A 27,077-nucleotide genomic window follows, 5' to 3' on the forward strand; every position below is an offset into this window, starting at 1 on the left:
GCTTTATTCCCCCATTAAACATAGGTTTAAAAAAATGCTTCATTCAATTCTAATGTTACCATGATAACTGAAAATACTTTAAGATATTCTGAAATTTAAAATGCTGTCTTAATGCATTACACAGCATTTGTCTCCTAGTTAATAAATCCATACCTGCAAGGTACAGTCCACAGTGAATACATGTATTTCCTCTGGGTTTCAGAGGAGAAAGAGATGATCCATCCAGAAATTATGAAACAAATAGCATTTCTTTATAAATTAGAGCAGGTTTGTCTGTGTTGCTGCTTTTTAGGCTTATTCAGGGACTGCTTTTTCAGCTTCTCAGTTACTATTTTCACTTCCATTAGCTGCAGATTTCTTTGCCTTAGGATTTCTGGGGGTGGTTTTGAACTTTGTTTTTTGATCAGTTTGAGTGTTCATACTGCTAAGCTGGGAACTTGGATGTTTCCGTGATCTGCCTAGCTATGGACATAAATAACTGGGTGGCAAACTGTGCTCTGAACTGTGAGGGCCACGGGGGAAATACCTCTTTCTGACCTGTGAAAAGTGACCACTGCTCATCTGCCAAGTTAATGAAACAGGCTGAAATTTTGTGTGATTGTTCCCCAGCAGAGATGTAATTTTGTATTCTTTTACAAGCCATCACAAAGAGCTGGTGTGACACCAAAAATCCTAGTGGGTTTGCAATTACAACAACTTTTTTAATATTTATATTAATTCACTTCAAATTGACTCCTCTGGTTTATCTTATCTTTTTCTGCTACCATTTTCTGAACAAACATGCAAATCTTTTTAAATTGAAGTCTTTGTCTAAGTACAAGTTTAGTCAAAGAACATGAATGGAGTCTTGCATGTCAAATAATGACCTTTATTAAAATATTCATGTTTTGTCCGTTTTGTATAGTAGGTGCAGAAACAGAACTTGCCTGTCATCCTACTTGGTGTGTGCAACTTCGAAATAAGAATGCTTCCGCCTTAAGTTTCTTTATGCTTTTGCTTTATTTTAATAACCTCTTGAAGTTTACTGATCTTAGTCTCTAGTCTCACTTCTTAACCTTGAACAAAAGGTTGCAGTTAACAGCTTTTATTGTACCTGTGACTATATAACGCTTCAGACGCATCATCAACCTTTATCCGTAAGCATGGAGATTTTTCATCAAGGTTGCTAAATATAATAAGACTTTGTGTTTAGATTTGAAGTTGGGAAATAGTTACTCAGTAGCTCAAGGAAAAGTAGTGTTTGAGCATACTAAACCTGCTCCGTTGCACTAGAATTGAATGCAAGTATACGGGAGCTGTACATGTAAATCTTACTTAGGTCTCATAGTTGGCAAATTTTGTGCTAATGAAGTGAATTTTACCCAAATTGTTGTGAAACTTGAATAGTCTGATATCATTTCCACATCTGACAGTTCCTGCTTTCAGCAGACAAACAGAACAGCTAAAGAACAGTAGCACTGTTAAATAGCCCAGCTTGTGTGTCTTTCAAGGCAGAAACAATAATAGCAATGAAGAAATAGATGGGTGCTTTGTTCTCTTCTGTCCCCAATGAAGCTTCGTTCCAAAGCCTTAATGGCACAACAATACAGCGTGTAGTGCCCTGTGAGTAGTTTCACATAAATCGTTTAACATCTCGTGATCTATTAGGCCTGGGTTGTGAATAATAACCGAGTTTGAGAAGCAGTGCCCTGGGTGAAGGGTCAATGTGGTGGGATGTGGAAGTGGTGCCAGATGCCCTTGTAATGCTGCTAATACGTGTGCTTAAAACAGCGGTGAGATGGATGGAGCTGAGGTCAGCATCTGTATCGGTGCACAGAGGTTTGGAAAGTTTGGAGTCTCAGAACAGTGGCCCTGATTTTCATACCTTCCTTGTGGTTCATGGTATGGATCATGGGATGTTGACTTCTGTGGGGCTGTTCCCTTAATCCCACAAAGCACTTCAGCACAGGTGACTTCTGCCCTTGGAGCAATTGAACTGATGGAACTTCAAGGCCAGCTGAAGTGCTTTGCTGAACTGAGGTCTGTGCAACCAGCTCCAGTGCTATGAGCGAGAGAAACGTGTAGTGAGATAGTGCAGTGAGTGAGGAGAACTGGCAGAACTGAGCCTGAAGGGTGAATACCAACCTTCCCTTTATTCGGTGTATGGACAAAGTCCGGATGCAACCGTAAATTGCTTTTGAGGTGAGGCTGGAAATTGGTTGAAGACCTGTGCAAAGTATTCAGTGCATCCTTGATTGGGACTTTAAGGGTGGTGGTAGAGTTTCTGTTTCAAGTTACAGAGTTCACCTGTAGTACTGTCAGATACTATCACTAATTCTGCTGAGAAAACATCTTGAATAGACAGATGGTGTTAGCAGACTATTAGGTTTAAATGGTTTCTGTTCCAGAGTGAGTTTATGTCTTCAGTGTGTTACTGACACATACATCACCTAAATGTGCTCAGAAGAAAAGATCGTTCTTCCTAAAGAGCAAGTACATCTTCTGAAGGAATATGATAGATGTGAAGGTTTTCCCATTGCTGTGTAAATGCTTCTTACTCAGGTGGAAATAGTATTTGGCCTTTTTATAAACAGTATGTGATAGGTTTACTTATTGGATGGCTGCTGTTAGGGTTTTAGAAGGAAAGGCAGCGTAGCTCCCACAACTTCTGCATTCCCTGGCATAAAAGCTTTGAGGGTGCTTTCTGTGGCCTATTTTACACCCAGCTGTGCCTAGAGAAGTGGATTTTGACATTGTGATAGGATAAATCTGAGTCCTGAATATGGTGTCATGTCAGACAAAAGAGGGTTTGGGTTAATGTAGTAGAGGAAAAGGCGAGCATGTGACTTTACTGTTTTGTAATTGGAAAACACTTCCTTCGATTAACATCTTAATCACTGATACTTCACTCTGTTGAACTTACATAGCTTGTGTATCTGTGGAAGGACTTAAGGTTTTAACATTTAAATGGAAAATAGATCCATTCAGAAAGAGAGTGCTTTTAAAAACTGTGTTACATGGGTGAAGGAAGCGTCTGAAGTAAATTTAGCTAAGCCTTGAATGCAGAATGAAGGAAGACTGAGTACTCAGGGAGATTCAGTAGATTACTTTGTGTCCCTCGGATACGTGATTGAAAACGTGGAGGTCTCCTCTCATTCCTGTTGCGGTGAGAATGACCATCCCAGTGGGCTGCAGGAGAAAGGACCGACCTGTGGCACACCCAACTCTGTCACTGCCAGTGTCACTCTTCTGCTTGGAGCTTGAGTCTACGAGTAGGTGTGTAAGCATGTGAAGGCTGACGACACAGCTTCCCTTGCTCAAAGCCTTGCTTTGCAGGTGGAGCATCCACGTACCATGCCTATGCAGAGACTGGCTCATGGTGCTGGCTGGTGTGCCACAGTGTACTGGCTTGGTGGCGTGAAAGAAAAGTTGGGTCTGCTGGGCTTTGTGGTAGGCCTCGAATTTTCCTTCGGAGAAGTGCTCGGAAGCTAAGGCTGAGCGCCTGCTCGTGTGGAAGGAATGTCAGCAAGCCTGGGCTTGAGTGCAGGCTTGGGCCCGCGCTTCGCTGACAATGTAGGCAAGCCCAGGCACCCTTCCTTCACTTCTGTGGGCACTGAACTGCAACTGTGATGCTCTGGCTGCTCAGTTCCATGGGTTATCCCTGTTGGCAGTATAAATTAAAGGAGTGGGCATGTAACCATTTCATGTTATTACAGTGTAAATGTTTCACAGAAGCAGTGAAATGGCAGGAATTGCTGCAAAAGTGAAACCTTATTTTTAAAGTTTGATTTGGATCACCCATCTCTTCTCTTCGCCAAAAATGCACTGTATATTTTCTTGTTGAAAGGGAATACACTGCAAAACAACTCCGTGGAAATCCCAGCTGTGTCTTACAGTGTCAGAATCCTCTCTGGACAATGAGTAAAGGGAGATCATGTCTCCAGCTTTTACAGTAATTACTCAAATGAAAGATCAAACTAGAGGAGCTCAGAGCCTGTGCAATTCTTTGAAGGTTAGGTATAGAATTTATAAAAAAGCATTGCAAAACCTTCTTATGGTCATCATGCTGAAAATATATCTGCTGGCAAGTAACTTGAAGGTCCTTTGAGCCTTCAGTGCAGAGAGAAGCAGGAGTGCATAAAGGCTTTGGCGAACTCTGCAAACTTCTGTTATTACTTTTCAACAAATGAAGCCATCTTTTTTAAACCTCTTTCTGCCTTTTTAATCCCTAATTATGAGTAAGACACCTTTGCATTAAGTATTCCTGGTATGGTGATGCCTTGGCTTGCAAATAACCTAGTATTTTTCTGGGGAGGCTTGCTTTGTATCTCAGGTAGGGTACCTAATCTTTTCCAGGAGGAGTTCAGTACTGTCCTGGATTTGACCTGTAATCTGAAATTCTCAGAATTGCGTATGTAGTCGTGAACTGTGGTATCAACTGAATTTCTCTGGCTTTGTTCCTCGACCAGTCATTCCACTCAGCAGGGCAATAAAAAATGCAAGATAATGGTGTAGATAACTGGGACTTAATATTATCATGGACTATTTTCCTTTTACCTTTAAACAGTCATATTGCAATTAGGTGCTGGGCATAAAGCAGTTCTTTGTTAACAGATATCTCTACGAAATTTGTGACTACATCAAGTTTTACAGGCTTGGTTCAGCAGTAGGCGGGCCTGCTCTGCATTTAAGAAAGTATCAGCAGCTGGTGGTTAAGGTGTGTGTGACTTGGCCAGAGTTACCAAGAAGTATCTTTTATCTCTTTTGCTTATTGAGGACCTTATCTCTGGAAGGACAAAAGGGAGCTTCACATCCAAACTCTGTTGAAAATTAGCTGGAGTTAGGAACAGCTGCACCCTCTTTTGAAGTGAGAATTTCTAGTTAAAGATGACCAGTGAGGTTTGCAGGTGTATCAGACTTGTGCAAGTCTGCACAAGACTGCAGGTAGAATGTTTTAGGCCTGTCTGGGAAATTTGTGCATAGGGACTAAGAACCCTGTCATGTTTCTGGGGTCTGAAAGAGTGTCAGCCACTGATACATAGAGAGAGGAACTCACTAGTGACAGATCTGCTTGAGAGGCTGTAAAACAGCTACAAGAGCCTGTGTAATGTGGATAGCATTCCTTTAGCCCAGAAAGATGCAAATGCTCTTAACTTTTGTTGCTCTCCTCACAGGAAAAAAAACAACAAACTTTTTCAAAGGCCATTCCTAGAGTGGATGAAGATGTGTGACAGAAATAGCTGTGGTAGAATCACGTTTTCTCTACTCTTCCAGAAGTCTCCTTGCCCTTCTTAGACAAGCCTGTTAGGCACTGCACTAGTTTCTGGGTTACTGTGGAGGACCCGGGACCTCCTGCAACACTGCTGCTACTGGTTTCTTTCCACAAGTGGCTCTTCATGGCAATGATCACTAGAAAGGAGTTCATGAGAAGTAGCCATGAATGCTTTCTGCCAAGAAACTAGTTTTCAGCTCTGGGTTATTGTTTTGTTCTCTGTCTTGTTTTAAGCTGACATGAGTAAGTCTATTTTGGGCTGCCCTTAAATGGATGTCATCTAGAGGACAGTCTTGTTAAAACTTGGATGTTGCCTGCTCAGCAGTTCAGTTATGTGCTCTTGGCTGTGGTTGGTGGATACAGTAAATCCAGCTTTAGGGCACTTAGAACCAAATGAAGAATATTACTCTCCCATGAAGCAAAACGTCAATCCAGCAGCAAACTCATTTTGCTGGTAAAGTGAGTTTACCATTTTAAATGGGTTAACTTTATGCAGGATCATGTGTTGTCTGCCTATACCACTCTACTTTTATGCTGTGTCATGTTCCTCCTGTCCTGGTGGCAAAAAAAATCCCCTATCGCTTTGTTTGCTGACTAATACAGCAGAAATGCAGTCATGTGCCCCTGTGTGGTCGGGGTAAACTCACTTCTGGCTGATTGATAGTCTGCAGGTCCAAGATTAAAGATTATGGGCTTGGTATGTTCTTGACCAGCACCACACTTGAGAGTCAAGGTAGTAGGTCACTACGGCGTATCATTCTTCATAACTCTATCAGCTGAGCACACAGGAGGGCAAGGAGTGTTGCCTTAACGTCAGTGGCTTGCTCACTCTTGTCCCCTGCTGGGAATTTGGTCGGGAAGCGTACAAAATCTCTGCTTGCTTTCTTTGCAGGAGCAGTCAAGGGAGGGAATGTGTGGATGAGCTCTTCTGTGAGGCTAGTAGTCATGGCAGTGAGGTTCCTCCAGACTGTTTTATCCCAGCTGTCAGTGCTCCATGACAGATACTTTTTCTAATCTCACTGGAAAAACCATGCATATACATGCCCCTCTGATATCACCATATAAAATGCTGAGCAACAGAAAGGTTTCCCTGCCTGTGGGTGCAAGTCTGTTTAGTGATAGCAGGGGATCAAACACACTTGATTCTGTCTGATCCTAACTCCTAGAAACACTCTGGAACAGTCACAACTCTGCTGTGCTGGTGCAGAATGGACTGACACTTGCAGTCACATTTCCCATGAATGATTCTTGTGGGTGTCATTCATAAAGGACCTGCATCCTTTGGGGGCTGGGGCTTATGCTGGCATAATCAGTATTTTGTTAAATAATTGGCGCAGTTAAGAGACAGAATGGCTCCCCGGGTTCATGATGCTGTGGGCTGTGATTTATTTTTTTCTGTTGTTCTGACAGGAGCTTAAATTGGTGGAAGTGAGGAAATTCTTCTTTATTTCAGTTGCTTCCCAAACAGCTATGAAATGACTTGCTTTTGCTTTGCTCTCCTCTCTGGCAATGTTTCTTCAGCAAATTTGTACAGTGTCTTGTTTTATTTTACTCTTCTCTTGCAGGTGGTGGAGGCAAATAACGGCATTTAGCTTGAAATTTGGCTGTTTGCATTTCTAGCTATTAGGTCTGCAGCAATTTTGATTGACTGTTATTAAATTAGCTTCTTTATGCATGCACTGGGAATGATGCAAGTGTCCTCTTTCAGAAAAGATTTCATCTCCCTTAGGGAGAAGTCTCTAAAAAATGTGGACAAGCAGTTATTGCCAAGTGAAGGTGAGGTTGGCTTGGAGTGCTTTGATCACTGAACCCCCTGGTTTTTGTTGCTTGTCTAATATTTTTGGAGAAGTTTTCTTTCCTCTGTCTGGGTTGTGCACACGCTGATGCTCAGATCTGGTGACTCTGCCTCGTCTGTCTTATTCTTACATCTGTGTGCTCTGATCACGATCTTTTTGATGCGATCTCAAATGTTATCACGTCCTGCAGTGTCGAGTAACTGTTGCCTAATTTGTAGAAATGACTTATTCTTCCAGAGACTTTCATCTAGTCACCAGTTCCGGGTTGCAGAGATCCATTTCTCCCCATCGTTGCAGGAGGATTTCAGTGATGAGCAGTTCAAGAAGTTCCTGCCCATGGCATATGGTTCTGTGCTGCTCAGTTGTACCACGTGGCCTGCGTGTAAGGTTGACTATTGAAGCAGATTTCAGTAATCATCCCTGTTAAAAATATCCTTTATGCTGGATTACGTTTTTGAGACCAGCATATCATGAAACCTCCTATCACTTTGGCGTGCTGAGTATTGGATCAGAGATGCTGCAGCTGCACTATGTGAAGTGCTGAGTGCGCATTAGCTCCCTTGGCTGCTTTGGATGTGTCCAAAACATTTAATACAACCAGGCTTTCTGCCTGGTAGGGGCTGCCTCTGCCAGAGCAGTTTTGTGCTGGATCAGGTATTGTATCCTCCTCGCAGCAGAAAGCTGGCTTGTCTCAGACCTGGTATTAGTGTTGGGGCCAAAGTTTTGTGATGTTTTTCTGCACTTCAGAGATGCTTGGGGAGGTGATGGGGAGGAAAGCGCACAGCTCTAGGAGCTGTATATTTGAGACTGTGAAGCTTGAAGGAAGGGAAAAACTCCAACCTGTAATTGCAGAAGTGAAATTAAGATTTAAGCTGGTTACATGCATATAGTGGGGTTCTTGCTATGGAGATGAGACTTTCCTCCCAAATAGTCACACGGGAGGACCAGCGCAGGAGCTGCTTGCTGGGAAGCCGCAAGTGAAAGCACTTGATTGTTTTCCCTGGAGAAAACCAGATCTGGGTTAATGGTGCCACTTGGTGTGCTGCTCCACCCCACATTGTACACACTGCCTGTTCTTTCGCTGAATGGGAAATGGACGTAAACTGAGGAACTCCCATTTCAGATAATGTTTTTCTTTCAAAAGGCAGTCTGGCAAGACCGAGAGACCTACTTCAATGTCCTTGCCTATGGGCAGAAAACCCTGTATTAAATCCATGCTATCCAAACGTTGATTTTGACACTCTGTGTAGGTGTATTCAGCAGATGCTGGAAAGATTTCCCACAGTTGCTGTTTCCTTGTCTAGGTTTATATATCCGTGTCTATTTATATAGAGGTGTATACAGGTGCCCTGTTTTATTTGTGCTTTTAAAGTCTGCACTCAGTTTAAACTTCTTTGCTGAGCTGATGTAAAGTACATGCTTATGATGTTTCAGGCAGTTCCTAGTCCACCATACCCAGTCTTATGACATGATGCATTTCTTTAAAAGAGCTCTTACATGAGGCTTGTACAAAGAGCAACTACTCTATAAAACAGGGTTGGTTTTCAATACATCCTGGTTTGGTTGAAGAGCACATGAAAATGCTCTTGTAAATCAGCCCACTGGCGCACTTTTGTGTAAGGGTTACTGAACCTCAAGTCGTGTACTATGTTATGAACTTGTACACACTGCCTAATTTTCTTTACATGGAGCAAACAAAAATTATGGGAAGCCAATTAGGCATGCAAAGCATAGTCAAATAAGATGCCTATAAGGCAAAAAACGGTAAGAAATCTCTTGCAGGACATGGCATTGTCACAGTAATAAGTGGCAGAAAAAAACAATCAGATCCTGCAGGCTGTCTTGAAGTAATTTTTATGTGAAATCTGCTGCAGCTTGTGGCTTTAAAAACTGACACCATTCTGTCTCCAGAGAAACCTTTTTTGTTTTATATTTCACGCTTCACAGAAAGTCAAGCAACAAAAGTGCCTGGTTTACATTAGCTTCACGCAGATACATTCATAATATTTGTAGTCAGAAATCACTGCTTCCTGTTGAAAGGGACATCCCATAAAGCTCCTATGTAAGCACAGTCTTGAATTCTTCTCACAGCATTTCATTACCCTCTCCTGGCTCTGGCTATGTTCCATATAGCAGGTGTACGTGGAAGACGACAGGAACCAGCACCTCAGCTCGAAGAGGCTGCCCTGGTCAGCCAGAGGGAATGCTTTTAACTGGTAGCACCTCAGGTAAAGTTGGATGAAATGTGGGCTTCTTGTTGGCTTCGTTTCAAGTTACCAATCCATGAGTTTCTTTAAGAGAAGGAAAGGAAAACAAACAGGCAGCTGACTTGTTTAGTTTTTGGAGTTGTGTCATTTTACTGTAAGCAATCTAAACATAGTAAAACAATGACTTCAGCTGCTGCACCTACCCTAGGATCCAGTGCCAATCCTCCCCCCCCCCCCCATTGTATTTCCCTGTATTTTGATAACATTACTTTCTTGTCTGTGCAGAAGAAGGCTCTTCTCTCACTAACGTTATGAGAGTTCTTCATAAACCCGAAATAAAAAGATTCAATTTTGCTCACTCATAAATATTACTATTTTTTTCTGGTAGTTATTTCATTTTTGTGATGTACACAAATTGAAGAGTTTTCTGCAGTTGACAGATTTAAGTTGAAATCCAAATGATACCATTTATTTTGTCAAAGTAAATTTAGACAATTCTTACCCTGCTCTCATAGGCTTTACTTGTAAGTTGAGATAGACCTTTAGAATTCCTGATGTCTCAGTCATGAGAGTTTTTAAAAACAAGAACTGAAACTTGTATTTAAAGCCTGTAATGGGACTTGGGTAGATTTAAATATGCTGAAGGATTTCAGCAAACAGAGGCCCAGCCATGGTTCCCCTTTAACATCCTAAGAAATCTTGCCTGTTTCAGAATTACCACAGAGTTTATTCCTTCTCAGACTAAAAGCAGCAGAACTTCACTCTGGATATAAAAAACAAAACTGAAAGCAAAAAATGCAACCAAATAATAATAAAAAAAAACCTACCTCAACAACAAAACAAAAGCTGTAGGAGTACAACTGATCAGAATAAAGCAACTGGAGAAATGCAGTTGTTTACTGACTTTGTTGACTTAAGAGTTTGGGATGATATCCCAATGAGATGATATCAATTAAAAATCATGACAAATTCTGTAATTTATAATTGCATTATTTTACATTACTCTGTTCCAAATCACTCGTGTCTAGATATGTCAGGATTTATACTTAAAGAAGAGGCTAGTGGTCTATTTGAAATCTCAGTTTCAATCCCTGAAAACACTTCTAGAGAGTGAAATGTTTCATGTAACAATGAAGGGACTTACTTGGACATTTAAAAGAACAAACAAATAATATCTCCCCCACCCCAATTTTCAAAAATGTCTCATTAATACTAAAATCACTGAGTAATCTAAATAGCATGGAACAGGGATGCTGAACAAATGGGCTGCATTTTCCTGGGTGGAATCAATGTGACTGAGAAATTTCTGATAAATAACCTGTACAGGGGTGCTGTATTCTACTTGATGCCGCATGTTTGGAGATGTTCAGTAGCCTTGCTGGTGTTTTTTGTTAGGTCCTCACAGCCAGCTGGCAGCACAGTGTAAGTGGACAGGGAAAATATTTGAACAGAATGAACAGGCAGCAGTGTAAAGGTGAATGGCTGCTGCAGAACACACCCCTGGAGCACTGCTGGGGAGGCAGCCTCTGAATAACAAGTTTTTGGAGGGATGAAGAAGCACTGAGAGAATGTGTCTCATTAAGTGATGTTCTCAAGAGTATCATTGGACTTCCAAGGAAGGACTTGGAGCGAAGGGGAGGCAAGGAGCATGACCTCAGTGATTTACATTGGCTGTTGAGCACCATGCTTACCCTGTGTTTGTTTCTCCTTTTTCCAAAGCCCCTTTAACAAGTGCATGTCGGTGTCAATAAATGAAAGGCTTATGTCACTGTCGTGATTGAGAGATGTTAGCGAGCAGCAGAGAACCTTTGAAAAGACAAGTAACTAGATTATGCAGTTGTAAGATGATAAAATTGCAAAGCTGTCTTGCTCTTTGCTTCCTCCTTCTTTCCCTACACAAGCATGCACAAGTAACAAGAAAGCATGTCACCTGCATCGTGGTCTAATGCATGCAGCCAGTCATTGAAACTAGGAAACTGGTGGCAATACTGCAAGCAGTAAAGCACGGCCAAAACTAAATGAACAGTCTGTGCTCCTTTGAGGTTGTATGTTCCAGTCTTTTCCTATGTGTCGCACACTTTTAGAAAAAACGTGTGCTTTAGCACCTATGTGTTCACAGATTTTAGTCTTGCAGCACCTATAGTGCTGGTGTTTTTATCTCCTGATTACTCAGAGATTGGCAGTGCTCTGGAGAAGGGGAATTCAGACAAGTCTGCTGGAGAGGGAGGAGATGAGATCAGTCCTTCTGCATCTGATGGCACTGTGTAAAGCAGTCACTTTGGGCATTTGTTCACTGGTGGAACGTTCTTATTTTAAAAGAAGCTGGCTTTGAGTTTGGCTTTAAAAATACTTTAGTGCAAGTTCTTTGTGCAGAAGGAGGAGGAGGGTTTTGTCCTCATGGTGAGTGCAACCTTTTGCTGAGAGAGCATGTAAATAAGTGCTGGTTTCAAACTGACAAGGGGAAATGCATCCAAGATAAATATGGCAATCTGTTCTGTGAGTGCATCAACCAGACCGTGCTGAGTATAGTCAGAAGCTCATTTTTCTGTGCACTAGAACACAGATGCAGGTATTTGAGGAAAAAACAAATAAACAACAGTGTAGCACCTGAAGATGAATTGATCATATTAGATCTGTTAACTCAAACATTTGCTTATGGGCTGTAGGGGAATCAATTGGGACCAAGTCTCCTTCGTGGTTTCCTGTTTACTTAACCACTGCCGTCACAGTAGCTGAATGCTTCACAGGTTGCAGAAAAGGTAAATAACATCTCAGTCTCCTCGGTCTCTTGATAGAAGAAGCTTGTTTAACTTTTTGACTCATTATCTTCAAGATAGGTGTAAGCATACACCCTCAGCATCCACCTGCAGCTGCTTGGTGAAGGCACCAGTTGGCACTGACAGCAGGGAAGCTGTTGGTGGCTTTTCTCCACCTAGATCCAGGTCCTGTGTGTGTGAGCCTCCAGGTCTGGTTGACACCGGTGTTGTTCCACTTGCTGCTGAAGGTTTACTGATGCTGTTCATCCAAAGTAGTTCTGGTGGTGGCTGGCCTGCCTCCGTTGGGCTGAATGCCAGCTCGGTTGTCATGAGCAGGCCTTTTAAACCTCATCATGAGCAGTGCAGAGTGGTGCTGTGGCTGGATCTGTGGCTTTTTCTCATGAGCCACATCATGTTTCTCTCCAGGCGCTCTGGTCGTGATCTCTAGTAAGAAAAGTGCAGCCTATGGGTATGTGCCTGTGGCTCTTCTCTGCCTGCTCCTAGCAACGCCGAGGAATCACAGAGCTAGAGGAGTGCTCTGTAGTGGCTCTTGGAGTGTCCAAACAGATCAAGCTGTCAATGGCAGGTGTCTCTTCTGCTGGGAGATACTGAGGCTCCTCAGCTGAAACCTGGCTTCTTTTCGCTCCTAAGAGGAAAAAAGGGCTCTGTGATGGACAGAATCTCCCTTCTGTGTTTGGGAATTAAAAGGGGTGTGGAGATAGTTGTGTATGTGGAGATTTGAGTGTAATCCTTGCAGAACTGTGAGACCTCCCAAACAGCTTAGCAAGCAATGCCTGGTACTTTACTTGTTTTTGTCTTTTTTTTTTTTTCTTTTTTTTTTTTTTTTCTTGGCCGGTATTCCCCATCCCCAGTACTCCCGCATCATTGTACGGATGGCAATTTTCTGGGGAAAAAAATCTGGTGGATAAATGATGGCAGGCGCCAGGAGCTGTTTGATTGTGTGTGCTCGTGAAATCCTATTTCACTTGCCTTGCCCATGAATGGCCACAGCTTCCACATACCTGCATGCGAGCTGCAATGAGGAGCAGGAGCTGCAGTGCTGGGGAGACACATTTCTGTCAGCGGGGCTGCTCTGAGCCCCATCAGAGCCCTGCCATCAGGGCTTCTGGTTTGGCCAGCCAATGGTATGGCTGTGTGACCCGACGGTAACAAGCCTCTCTCCTCCCTGAAGCCCTTTACGCGCTCTGCACCCTGGCTTATTGCAAAAGGATTGCTCTTTAAATGTGCCTTTCACATGGGTTATGTGTTTTGCTATCCGTTCCAGTTACAGAGCTGGCTCGCTTTTTCCTATAAGCAGTCCAGAGTTTGCTCTGGTTTCTTCCTGATTGCAAAACGTGTTTGAAACGGACCAGATCATAAAAACTTATCAGCAAGTAATAACTCTCATTTCTTACTCTCTGGCTTTGTTACGTATTATTCACTTGGGCGAGTTATTATCTCTGCACAACAGCTAGCATTGCCACATCAGCCGTGCTGCTTTCTTTCAGCCAAACGTGACATTTACTCTTCCCATGTCATAAATCGTGAAGTTATAAAAAGTGCGAGTGATGATGACAGCGGGAAGGTGCCGATGGTCTCTGTCCCTACAGCTTGTTCAAGCTCGCAGGCGCTTGGCTTGGTCCCTGCTGCTGTGCGAAGACCGCGTGGCCGAAAGGTGGCAGCACTCCATCTGCTTAGCTCTGCGGCGTTTGGGGGAGAAAAGCGGTTTTTCTGCAGCTCGCTGGTGCAGAAGGCTCTGCCGTCCCACTGAAGGCTCTCTTGTTGGTAAGAGAGGACCCTTCTGCACCCTGAACATTTCCAAGTGCTGTGAGGAAGTTTTCATAGGCTTCCAAATGCAGGTTTTTGTGCAGAAACAAACTTTAATCAGACCATCTGTAGGTTGTGTGTTTTTTTTTTTTCTTTTTTTCTCCTTATTTTTGTTTGTTTAGAGACTGCTTCTAGTGCTGTAGACTCAGCAGTGACTTCTATTAGGTACACCTAAAACATGAGAAGCAGTGGGAAGAGCACAAAGCAGAGTCATGGCATTATTTTTCCTCGCAAGGCTGGTGGCTTTCACATAACGATCTCAAAATAAACCCAGAGCCTTGCTACGTCTATGCAAATAAGGCCTGAGTTATCTCATCTCAGTAATGGCTGGGGACAATAAAGCTAAGGTTACTTGCTACCTTACACCGCTTTGAAGATGTTGCAAGTGTTTGGTGCTATAACAAGGGGACCTGCAGGAAAGATTTATAATGTGATGACAAAAACAGAGGCTGCAAGATAAGCATAGCCAAGGGGAAGGAATCGAGGAGTTTTGTGGTAGGTTAAAAAGAAAACAGTAAACTTAAGTAATTTGGTTGTGAGCCACAGTTGTTTCCTTTGGAAGCCAAGTCAGGTTTGCTCTGCTAACACGGGGCATTTGAGAAGTTTTCACCTCAAAAGTGGTCCTGGATCACACACATATGAGCACATATGAGAGGCAAACTTAGGTGCTTGTTTCTTAGGGAGTGCTCTGCTCATTGTGGAATAGCTGGCAAATAGGCTTTTCATCTTCCTTTCTGCTCTGTGCTACTTAATTCCCTTCACTTTTGCCCATCTGTACTGACTTCTCCCTAGATCCCAAATTCTGGAACTCTTTTGAGGTATTAAATTGGTCTTGTTCATTCTTCTTTGTCAGGCAGGCTGTTTCTGGGAGCTGTAGTTGAGTGACCTGCAAATTTAGGTGTGAATTGCATGCTGTGTTGGGTTGGCTATGTGAGACCGTTGTCTAAATCCTATTGATGTACAATGTCGTTTCAAGAAACGTTGGGTATTGATCTAATTATGTACCCAGAGAGGCCAATTACTTGAGCAGTTTGTATTTTTTTTTACTAAAGCATATTGTGTTGGAGTGCATGACTTGCTCAGATCTAGGCCCTGAAAATAGAAAGCCATTATTTTTAATTATTTTGGGGGTTTGTTTCCAAAGCGCTGCGATAACAATAATGAGGATGTCAGACTAGATAAAAAACTGTTTAGATGTCCCATCCTTTTACCTTACTCAAAGGAGCTAGTAAACCAAGCTTCAAAGTAAGGCACATTTCTGTTCAGAGGCCCTAAAAACATTTCTGCCCTTTCTCACTTGTATCCGGTGTATCCCTTGCTCTTCCCTGGGGTAGTGAAAATGCCATTTCTTGCTGCAGTGCTGCACTGCTGGAACTCTGCCACTGAAGATTTTCTGCTCTTTCATGTAACTTTTTTTTTTCCCCGCAACTCTCATTTAATGTTATTTGAAAAATTCCAAGGGGTTGAAATATTCCCCCTGTGCAAGTTCGTAAAAGATGGTTCTCGCTAGGTTTTGGCCTGAAGAAATCCTGCAGTAATCTGAGAAGGGCAGAAAAGACCAAGTCAAGGGAGGTGGCGCTTCGGGGTCTAATCACTAAACTCCTGCGGATTAGAGTCGGGGCGCTGCGCCAAGGCTGCCCAGGCTCTATTCCTGGCCCTTTAAACCCCCTAGCTCCTTCGGATCTGCCCTGGGCACGTTTCAGGGAAAGCATCAGGCTTGCGATGTGTCGTCAGCAGTTTCTGAGCAAGCTAGGAAGTGTGGCCCTTAAATGTGATGAACTGCCCCAGGGGAGGAGAGGTGCTGGCAGTGGGGGACAGTGTTTTGTCAGGGCTGGGGGTGGCGTGGGGGGCTTCACAGGGCACCAGCAGGACCCCGTCTGCCTGCTACTTGAGCTGATCTGAGCAGACATTTTACTAGCACCTGGTGAATCCTCAGCACTGTGCACTAAAATTTGCTCCTCTCCTCCCTTTGCCCTCTTCTCCCTCTCTCCCAATGTGATGTGACTGTTCATTTGCAGCTGCTGTGCACTTTTGCACTGTGCACTGCCAAATTTGGAGGACAAAAAACAAGCTGGAAATGGGCGTTTGGGCTGGGGCTGCGGGATGTGCAGGTGCAGTTGCACACATACACGCGTGCTGAACGGCCTGGCTGTGTTGGTGCACAGGGAGCGGAGGCGAATGCCAGCACACTGGGAGTGAAACGAAGGACTTTGTGGAGTAATAAAGCACGTGTGGTTTGTGTTTGGTCTGGAAGCCCAGGCCCATCTGTTCCAGATGTTTTCAGTTGTGTTTATAGCAAGTAGCTACTGTGCTGCTCAGGGAAAAAAAACATAATTGGGGTGTGCCTACACAACTGTTGCATGCAGGCAAGAGCGGCATGAACAGCGTTGAATAATTTAATGAAGAACTTGAGCTTTCAAGAAGGCTTCTGTGTGTGTGTACGTGTGTGCTGGCTTGGTGTGTTTTGTTTTTGGAAGAAGCATGTCCTACCCCGCTACGCAGGGCAGCAGCTGCTTGTGAAATGGTGCCTTTCTCAAGTCAGAGGAATTTGCTCTTCCAGTCTTCCGTCTCTCTTACATACAGTGCAGGAAGAAAAATCCAGCGAAGGAGAGGCGGGCCTTGCTTCAAACTTCTTGGTTGGATCTGAACTTAGTCAGGAGCTGAGATTCGTGTTTATTTCCAAGTACGGTGCTGTAGTATTGCTGCCGTCTCGTAATCCAGATGAAACGTGTATTTCCATACGCGTGGTCACTGGTTTTCAATCTGAGCTTTTTTGCTTCTTCCTCACCTGCAAAATACCTGGGAGTCGTTCATGTGAGCTGAGGTGCAGACTACAAGCCAAAGAGGAGACTGATGGGCTGTGTGGGTCAAGGTGCTTGAGCTGGGCACAGGGTGTCACAGGTGGGAGAACTGCTGCCTGAGGACTGCTTTTAGAAAAGGAAGGCTCTGCTGCTTTTGTGACTGAACGCTTCTTTGTTCAGGTAGGCATTGACATGCAGTTGCAAGGTAGATATCCCCGGATGTGTTCATTGCTTCATATTTACCTGATTGGGTTTTATGCTGTCCTGAATTTGAATGCGCCTCTAAAAATCCCTTTTAAGCATTTGATGCTACTGCACTTGGAGCATCTCGTGGAATCCTAAGTGGAAGTAATATAGATGTGAAGAAGGTTGAAGGGTCTGTTTCTTTCTGTATGAGGCTATTCCATCTAGAGAATAAAAGGAAAAGGTTTTGTTTTTCAGTTGTTACTCAGACATTCCAGTTTCTTCCCTTTTGTAGGAAAAGAGGTTACAAACGGAGCCTGCAGTTCTATTGAGAATTACACTGCTATTAAGCTTACGCAGCTCATTGTCTAACAATGAGCAGCAAATATATGCTTAGCCTCCAAGCAATATGTAAGTAGATTATTTAATATAACTAAAAATGTTTTCTTTGTTATTTTGCCATTTTTATATTTGCTGGTCAAAAGTGAGCTTGTGGAATGAGCTCTTGGAAAGCATGCAGGGTCTTTATTTTGTGCATGAAATAGAGCAGGGCAAGTTCTGGGCAGTGTCACAGGAGGACTTGATGGCAGAGGTGTAGAATTTGGAGCCTCCTCTGTACAGAGGAGCTGATAAGTGGTGGAGAGAGAAAGGGAGGGGAAAGAAAACTACAACTAAAATCAGTTCCCAGATGGATGAATGAATGGGTGGCACACATACATGACTGCTGTGATGGCCTGACTTACTGTAGCTTGGTCTCTGGATAATCCTCGTATGTCAGATTTCTGTAAGGCCAACATGTGACACAAAGCTTGCCTCTCGACAGACAAGTGTGCTTTGCTGGTATTAAGAGGCTGGCTGAAGCCGAGTCTCCCACTGTGCATGTGAACGCGTGTGTGTGTCTGTGTACAGCATGTGTGCTTGCTTGTATGCGTGGCTCTGCAGCCAACATCTTTTAGAAGAACTTTAAAGGGAAACAGGAATTCCACAAACTCTTGGCTTTCACATAGACAGTCCCAAACTTGCCTGTGTGTGTATGTCCTTGTTAGAAAAAAAGAAAAAAGGAGGAAAAAAAGAAAGAAACGGGAAAAAGGAACAAGAAAAAAAAAAAGCAAAACAACAAAGACTTCTAGCCGGGATTACCTTTCTCACACCTGTCAGCACTGATGTCCTCTCAAGGTTAGAATTCGAACGACGTGAGGCCAGCTTATACCAAACGCCATTTGAAAGGAGCTCTATGAAGGAACAGCAGGCACTGGAAGGAGAACGGCAGTGCCCACAATAACATGAACAACAGCTTGCAAGTTAACCTGCCCAGGACCTGGGCTGGTTCAAATAGCTCGCTCCAGGAGAAGTCTGAGCATTCCTTTTTTCTTTTCTATTACTATAGGATGGAGGACGAGGCAGTACTGGATAGAGGGGCTTCCTTCCTTAAACATGTATGTGATGAAGAAGAAGTGGAAGGTAAGAGACCGTGGACTGCTGGGGAGAAAGGGTATCTTCACAGTTCGTATTTGTATATAAAATTGCCAGTCGGATAGCAGAGAAAAAGGGCACCTTTGTTTCGGCTGAGTAATTAATCCTAAAATTGACTGAAACACTGATAAGCTTAACCAGACCGAAACTGACTTTAAAATTGAAAGACATGCTCTTTTTCAGTTCGAGAGTGAACGTTATTGCGTGCTCCTGGCACGTTTCCACCTCCCACAGAATCGTGTTCACTGTTTCTTGCACAGGGACTGTGACACATTGGGGCTTTTTGTTTTTCTTTCCCGTATGAGCCTTCCAGCAACACTTGCATATTACCACTGCACCTTGGAGTGCTGGAATACGGTGGCAGGTGTCGCAGATGGCGAACCAAACTGGAAAGACCGGCAGAATTTGTACCGAGTGTTGGGGGTGGGCATAAGGCAGCAAGTGGATGTTTTCCTGGGTTATTTTTTTAGCTTAGGAGGTAGAAAAATAAGGTTTTACCCTTGGGAGAATAACTTTTTTTAAGGCAGCAAAAAGTTTCCTCGCTTTTTAGGAAAAGAGTAGACTTCTTGAAAGTGTTTTTATTTTCTCTCTGAATAAAATATTGTGAAATCTGAAAGGAGAAGGGAGTTCACAGGAGTTCATGTTTTTAGGGTTGGTTGTGGAAAATTCTTAAGCTGATAAGAATGAAATATTTGTAGCAAATTCTGTTTTTCTTGTTTTATGAGGATCCGTTGACATTGTGTTTGATAAACTAATGGAGGAGGAGGGAAAAGACAATAGGGTATATATTCTAGCTAGAAGGGAAACAGGGCCAGCATTTTGACTCACGATATTGTCCTTTCCCTTTTGACTTGGGTGTATAGTTTTATTCTATTTTATTTGTAAACAAATACCTGTGGCTTTCAGTTTAAAATATTTTGAAAAGTATAGGGTTACAGCTGTGTCACTGTCACAGTGGTGGACACCAAAGGATCAAACAGTATGGAAGAAAATAATCTGCAAAAATGATCGATAAGAACATTTCCCGGAAGTCAGAGCAGACATATCCATGTAAACACTTCTGTTTTCTTCTCCTCTTGTATGAAGTGATCTGTGCTCAGTAGCAATAAATCATCATGTTGGGTTTAATGAGGCCATTTGCTGTCTGCAGGGATGGAATGACAGGGTTTTTGTATTGCCTTCTGCTCATGGAATAATTGATGCTTTGGCACAGCAGAAACATTTGAGTGGGGAGGGAGGGGAAATATTTCTTGTAATTTACTGCCTTAAATGTTGCCACGTGCTCTTGTGGTATGTATCACCCATATGCGATGCTCCAAGAATATAATACAGATTGTTGTTTGTGAAGAGCAGTGTGGGAGTGACTGTTTTAACTGTCTGAGGTGCAGTGAAAAAGGTTAGGTTAATGTTTTAAGTATTTATCTCCATGTTGCAATGCAGATATCCTCGTTTGATTTACTTGAGCTAGCAGACCACTTGCTGTTCATCTCACTGGGGTAAGAGGAAGAAGAGGTGAAAAAATATGCAGTGTTTCTGTTTGCACACAACAGGCCTCTGAGAACTGTAGCTGCTTGTCTGAATCTCCAGAGACTTGGAGCTGTGTAACCAGCTAATTCCCTTGTTCGTGCAGAGGGCAGTGCCTTGATTCTCGCCAGGCTCCTGTGAATGACCTAGCTAAATCACAAAAGGAGTCACCGGCTGTGGCAGAGCCAGTGCTGACGCTGTAGCATCTGTCAGTGTCTCGCTGCAGAGGAGTGCATGTAAGATTCGACTGGCAAGTTGCTGCTCGGCCACTCTGCGCTTCTGCATGGGGACAGCCTTACATTCAGAGCTTGCCTTGCAATTTGCAGGCATTTCCAGAGTGCAAAGAATCAGTAAAGGCTTCGGCACTTTGAAGGGAACTTATCTGCCTCAATACAGAAGGTGTGTGTCCCTAATTATTCCTAACTCTTTATGGACACAGCTGTATGTCCTGTATGTCAGTAATGTCTGCATGCACCTAATATGCATACATGAACCCCATGTACAGTTTGCATATATCCATTGGAAGGGTTAAAATGCCAGGTTGAAGGCTCTTGGCTGACACTTGGTGCAGATGGTTTTAAGTCTCTTTGCTAGATTTCTGCATTAGAGGTTGAGTGGCACAGTTTCAAAGAGGAGTTTGTCTAGAGACCAGGAGGTTGTTAGCTTCAAAACCCTCTCCATTACATCAGCCAGTTCTGTGGTATTGTTATAACTCACTTTTCTGAGTAGCTTACGCTGGGTGGCAATCTCTGTAGAAGAAAAGTAACTGACAAGCAGAATTGTCATCTCCAGAGTGTATTTTAGTTTTTTACTGATAGTTTTTGTTTTTCACCTGACTTTGTGGAGGTGAAACATACTTATAACAAAGTTGTTTGCCTCTTTCCTATTCATTCCTCTTGCCAATAATTTATTTTTTCACCAAGTAGTCAATTTTGATCAAATTCCTTAGGAAGGTTGCCTAAAGCTATTAATTTCACCAAACCTGTAGGAAAACAACTGAGCAGGGAGGTGAGGCATTATGATACGCTTAGAAAGCAGGCTGGTTTTGTTGCTTTTCAGTCTGTTTGATTTAAAACAAATGAAGACAATATTTGAAAATTATCATTCTGAGCATCCATCTCTTGCATATTAACTCTCCAGAATGCAACTTTTGAAGTCAGTATTTTATTTTTTTATTTTTATTTATTTATATTTTTTAAATTTTTACTAGCTGGTGGCCCTGCTTGTGATGGAGATAGCAGCTCTGGATTAGCATGTTGCTCACTGATCTGGTAATGCAGTTGTGTGGGGGAGAGGGAAGGACTTGGTTAAGAAGGGGGAGAATGGGGCATTTCTGGTCAGTAGGATGTTGAGACATTTTCAGCTTGAAGCAATTGTCGGTCATGCCCTTGCTGAGTAAATATAACATTAATAGAAACCCTATATACATTGCAAAAGTATGTCCCTTTGGCCTAGCTCCAGAAATGATTTAATGCTTCTCTAAGGTGGCACCTCAGTCTAATCCTAGACTGCATGTCATTGCTATTTTATTAGCGATATCAGCTGTTGACATTCGAAAATGATTCATTTGCAGGTACCCCTGTTTTTCAGTGAGACGGCTTAGTTAAGAAATTCGCTGCATTTTAGCTACAAAGAGCTGCTTTTCTTTCCTCTCTCTGACGTGGAGCAGAAGTGCCCTGAAACATGACTCAGTGAGAGAAGGGAGCTCCCTAGGTCCAGTTCAGAGTGTAGAAGGAAAGTAAGTGAGAAAGCGTAGGCTTTCGTGGGGGAAATCAAGAACAGGCACTGCCCTAAGCTGAACCTCCTGTGTAAGAAAGCCATTCCCATTCATTTAGAGCACTGCACGTTCCTTTCCTTGAAGGTAATGACATAGTGCTGTAATGCCACTGTTAGGAGTGCTGATATGTGTGACATAAACAGATTACTTAATAACCAATTTTGCAACAGGGGAAAAGTAAAGCTCCACCTTATCCTTTGAGATAAGGTATTCTTGGCTCTGTAAGTGTAACTTCCCTCGGGTTTGCTGCTGCCCTGACTCCGCGGTGGGGTGGAGGATGCTTGGTTTCGGGTCTGACAGCTCTGTTACTGGAAGGTCAGGGTGGCTCTGGCTGTGTCCCTTAGAAGGGGACCAGCACTTGCGTCAGGTGTTTTGTCCTGCATTTCGATTGATTTGCGAAGTAGAAGTGTGGAGAGTACATCTTAGAAAAAACTAACTTCAGGAAGAGGTTCTGCTACAGTGAAAACTTTGCTGTGGGTCCTGTTAACATTATGGGATTTAAACCAGGGTCTTTGCAGCAACTTGCAGTAACATCCTTTGCCATTTTAGCTGACTGCTCCCACACTTTCCTCCTCCGTTCTTTCTATTCTTGACCCTGTAGTGTCATTACACTTTGCTGGTAGAAAGCTGTGTTATGCTTTAAGCCTAAGATTATTTCTTGATGGTTGGATCAATGAGGAGAGAGGTTAAAAAGGCAAAGATTCCTGTGAAAATCTTTACGTTTATTAACAGCAAGCAGAAGGTAGGAGACATAAGTTATGTTTGCCTATTTGCTTATTTTTCATGCTCTGTCCCAACCCTTGTTTTTTGATCACTGACTGTAGGCAGACCTTCTCTGTTTTCAGAAATAATCTGTTTCATAGCAATTAGTTTTTAATTGTTTCTGAAGCAAGTACAATTAAAAAAATAATCATGTAAAATCCAAGTACACACTGTACTTCATTAATTTGCTTTGGTGCCTTTAATTTAACTGTAGAGGTAGAGGAGGCTGTATTTTGTTTTGATAAAACTGATTCAGGCTGTGCTTGTGCAAAAGCTTAATGATGAGGACTTAGGGACTGCTTTTTTTCTCTCTTTCCGTACAGCAGATGACATGGCTTGGGACCAGCAGGCGCAGATTGGGACCTGAATGCTGCCCCCACACAGTTAGCAAAAATGGGGTGGGTGGTTTGGATCTTCTCAACTGTACAGTGTCTGGCTGAAAGATTCCAGTTTAGACTTTGTCAGGACTCTTTACAGGATGCTGAAACGTGCTGTGACTTCACTGCAGACTTTCTGACAGTATGGTAAATCCCTATGGAAAAGTTGGGAGCTATTTTTGTGTGTGTGGATTAGTTAAGTTGATCATTTAAGTGCTGCAGGGTCTGTGAAATGTAAGTCACCGGTGAAGTGGTTTGTTCAGAACTTCACTCTCATTGAGGTAGTAACACTGCTTGGTCACTTGTAAGCTCGATGCCAGCAAACCCATGAGCATGTTTCCTACTGGCACTTTCCAGCCTGTATCTGTTTTACCCATTGTTGTCTGAGGTATTGTTCTGGTCATTGCAGATGCTTTTCAGATCTGTTGGCAGGAATCAGCCTTAGCTTTAAAGGTGCTGGGGTTGTGTGAGAAGGTGCTGACACTCACCTACTGCACGCTCGGTGAGGAAAAGCTGCAATCAAAATGGAAATGATGATAAACTGACTTCACATAAGGTAGTGAGAAATTGGCTGTGCTTATAGAAGAAATGGAGAAAATGGTTTAAGAACAGCTGAGATGTCAGGAGGCCTTTGTGTAAATGCAGCTCCCACCAGTGAGTTCCCTGTGGTTTGCATTGCATCCTGGTGCCCTGCTGGCAGCTGCTTGGCCTCCACCTCCACCCAGCTCTGGCTTCAGTCTGCCTCATAAAATGTGCTGTGCCCTCTCACTGGTTAGTTATAACTGCAGCCTTGGAATCAAGGTTTGTTTGCAGTGGGGCTGTTTTCTTATCTCATGATTCACTACTGCAGAGTCGGGCAGTTAGGAGGACTTCCCCTGAGCGGCCTGACACTTGCCATGGTGGTTTAGGTGGTTTAGGCAGACCTCTGCCTGGAATGTCGCTGCTGTTTATCTTGTTTTTGTTACTGATCTGTGCTCAGTCTTCACAGTTGGTATCGTGACGATGATGACACTTCTGGAGTTGGATTTTCCCTCAGAGAAATGGATATTTTTTCCTCTCTGCCTGTCCTTGCCTTGAGTTTGTAGGGGATGATGTTGAAGCTCACCAAACTGGGTGCTAGTTGTGTCCCTACTGAAAAGGCCAACATTGAACTTCTCTGCATAACCACAAAATTTACCCTTGTATGGAAGGGAAGGGAAGTGTCTCTCTGATAGACTTGCATGAAGCGGTTCATCAGTATATATAAGACTCTAGGTCTCCAAATAATGCAGTGCACTGTGCCTGTAAAATTCAGAGGAAGAATGTTAGAAGTTGTTGTCCCGGAGTCAGTGGCCTGAAACAAAGTCAGTGGCCCCCCACTGAAGACCTCGGTACACAGTCTTAGCAGCTATGAAACTCGAGGCTCTTCTATTGGAGAGTGGTCTAAAACCTACCTGCATGCATGTGTTGAGCAGTGCCAAGTACAGCTTGGTAGTCATTTGGTCAGCCTTGGTAATTAATGAGATGGAAATATGGGAAATAAAGTCAAGATTTCCAGCCAAGGTGGGTTGTTCTGGGCTGTATCCAATTTGGGGTGGTAATTCGGGCCATTTCAAAAAAGGACATGATTTTTTTAAAGGAGTTGTGGTCAGTGCTGAAGGTGGATGCCAGAAAATCCAAAAGTGCCGTGCTTCTGAACAGCTTAGCCTAAAACTGGAAACAAACAGCCCTGCCCAGCACGGCTCCCTTCCTTTGCCCTGTTCCCCAAAGCTGTGTTTTTTTTTTTTGTTTGTTTGTTTTGTTTTTTTAAAAGTTCCTTTTTCTTTCAGTAGAATCCAAGCCAGATTAGATCAGATAACAGCAAGACAGGTTCGGTGGCTTCTGTAACCTCACACAGCTCCAAAGAAGAGAGAAAGAAAAGCAGCTTATGGGGTTGTGGGTAAGAGTCTAGCAATGGCTTATATAAAGCTCAGTGAGAATGCCCCAAACATGTTTATTGTTCTGTCTAAACAATGACGACCAATTAATTTATTGTGGTACCTTTTAGCTGTCATTGGCATGTGTCTTTAGGGCTTCGTGGCACAGGTTGTGATCCTTTCCTAGCAGTGACTAATTAATTTCCTCCTTCTGAACAAACAAGGTTTGTAGGACCTTCAAGAAGCTGTATGAAGACATCATTTTATTTTTTCTCTTCCTATTTTAGACCTCCTTGGCTTGAATGTAAGTGAGCTCTGTTTCAGAGCTGTGCTGTTCTTCAGGGCTAATGCACCTTTTAAACACGCTTCACTGGAGCAGCCTCTGAATCTTGTTAGGAATCTGGCAGTTTGTCTGGGTCATTGGTAGGTAGCAAGTGAGCATATGTTTGAAATTGAGAAGTGCAAGCGTCAGACAGATGGCTAGGAGCACTTTCTGTCTGGCTAACTATAGTGTTGTTACGTGGGAACCTTTTAAAGACTGCAGAGGTCACTTTACGTAAAGATTAAACCGACCTTTTGAAGATATTGAAGGTCTGTGAGCCTGATGTTATCAAAAGATTCTCATGTTTGCATGATACCTTTCACTGCCCAGCTCAGTTCCCTGCCCCTTGCAGTTACTTTACTAAAGGACTGAATGCTGAGGTGTAAAGTGCAGTAATACAGATCCATAAAACGATCTTTGGTCAGTTTTCCTGCCTAATTAAGTAAATCATTGCATCTTCACTGCCGATGCTGGATGCTCTCTTGTGCCCTTCCATCCTAGCAAAGAATGTGGGGTCATTTTGCCAGAGCTGGCAGAACTGAGGAGAGCCTTCTTGTTTCTAATCTTGTCCCTTCCTCTTTAATCTCTCTGTTGAATTGTAGCTTGGGTTTTGTCTCTCTCGGAGCCTCTGTTTTGCCTTTTACTGCACGTTGCTCACTGCAGGCTGTTTTTCTGATGGCCTTTATTAGGTTGTGAACCCCACACTCGGCCATATGTAGCCTATTTATAAGGATTTGGCCCCATTCCTCAAAAGCTCGTCATCTGATCGGGTCACATGAACCCTTCTCTTTGGCCAACTGCCATATAATTGTGAATTAGTTTATTGCATGTTACTATTGGTTTAAAGGCCCTTAAGCCTGAGGGACTTCCCAATCTCAGTTTGTTCAGCTACCTGGTTACAGATTTCTGCAGTCATTTCCATACAGACAGGAATTTTTCTGCCTCTGCCACTCAGCCCAGCATCTGTTGCCCAATTCTAGACATCCACCTGCTGTTGCTGGTCCTCTGAAACTGTGTGCTCGGTCCCTTAAAAGACCTTCAGTTTCCTTCAAGGGAACCTCTTGCAGAGGTAATTTTTGTGCGCAGGCATCACCATTATGAGACATGCGTGCTTGTGCACTCATAACATTGTTACTGGGACCCAAAGAGCCAAATCTCTTCAGGGTGGAAGGTCTGCCCTCAGTTCAGAGGATTCTGGTGCTACTTTGCTGTGGGGAATGACAGCGATTTGGGTCTGATTTATCTCCAGATGGAATATTACCTTGTTTAGACTTCACCCAAATGTCAGCAAACTTCTCAGTGAAGCCTTGGGAGCTTCAGGGTAAGTTCCTACTCACCTGGAAAAGCAGTGACTTGAATATTAGGGTGAATACTGAAACACTGTGAGGTCCTGTGAGGACCAAGCGGTGAGCCCAGAAGTGTGCCTGGTCAGCCCATCTAGGGGATTGCTTTTAGTTTTGTTTTAGTTTTTGCCTCTGTGTTCAGATTCACTGATGGGAATAGTGCTTGGTGCTTACACTGTGCTAGAGGAAATAATCATGTTCCTTGTTTCTAATGCATGAACCAGCTGTGTTCACTAACAGGCCTGGTGAATTTCCATGGCTCTTCTCCTACCCAGAGCACTTCATCTTAATGCATCATTGAAAACATCCCGGCTTGTCTGTTGTTTCTTGGAGGCCTGTGTTTTCATCTGTGGGGAAATTAATGCTCTTCCAGATCCCTCCTGGGAAATCTCAAGGTGCCGTATGATGGGAAGGTTATTTCTGTTCCACCGGCGCTAACTGTTCCCTGAAGCAGGGTGTCACACAGGCTGTGTCCCATCCTATTTGCGCTTGGGTACACGCTGTGAGAGCTGCGTCCTGGGAAGTGGAGTTGGTTGGGGTGGAGGGCCAGCAGCTGCTCCGCTGCTGGTGCTGGTCCAGAGAGGTGTTTACTACCTGTAACCCCTTTAAATCAGGTAGAGGTAAGTGCACTCGGCACACAGCAGCATGGCCTTTTGTTCTTATTTCTTGAGCTGATTTGAAACTAAGCAGGGCTTACTTTGGAACTTGCTTAGTGCTACTTTTAGTATCTCCCCTTTAAAATGGATCATCCCTGTGATTTATTTGTCCTTCTGGACCGTCAGC

The 27,077-nt window shown here is 43.3% G+C and overlaps 1 protein-coding gene across 6 annotated transcripts in view; it reads left to right on the forward strand.

Annotated features, from left to right (window-relative positions):
- Positions 1-27,077, forward strand: part of SLC4A4 (solute carrier family 4 member 4) — a 236,480-nt gene that overhangs the window by 46,104 nt on the left and 163,299 nt on the right. For all 6 annotated transcript variants that reach the window (XM_068679251.1, XM_068679253.1, XM_068679254.1 and 3 more), the window contains one exon: positions 18,209-18,282. In XM_068679251.1, the coding sequence (XP_068535352.1) occupies positions 18,209-18,282 (74 nt within the window). Of the gene's footprint in view, positions 1-18,208; positions 18,283-27,077 lie in introns of those variants that run through there.

The sequence above is a fragment of the Anas acuta genome, chromosome 4, assembly GCF_963932015.1.
Source record: "Anas acuta chromosome 4, bAnaAcu1.1, whole genome shotgun sequence".
NCBI classification, from domain to species: Eukaryota; Metazoa; Chordata; class Aves; order Anseriformes; family Anatidae; genus Anas; species Anas acuta.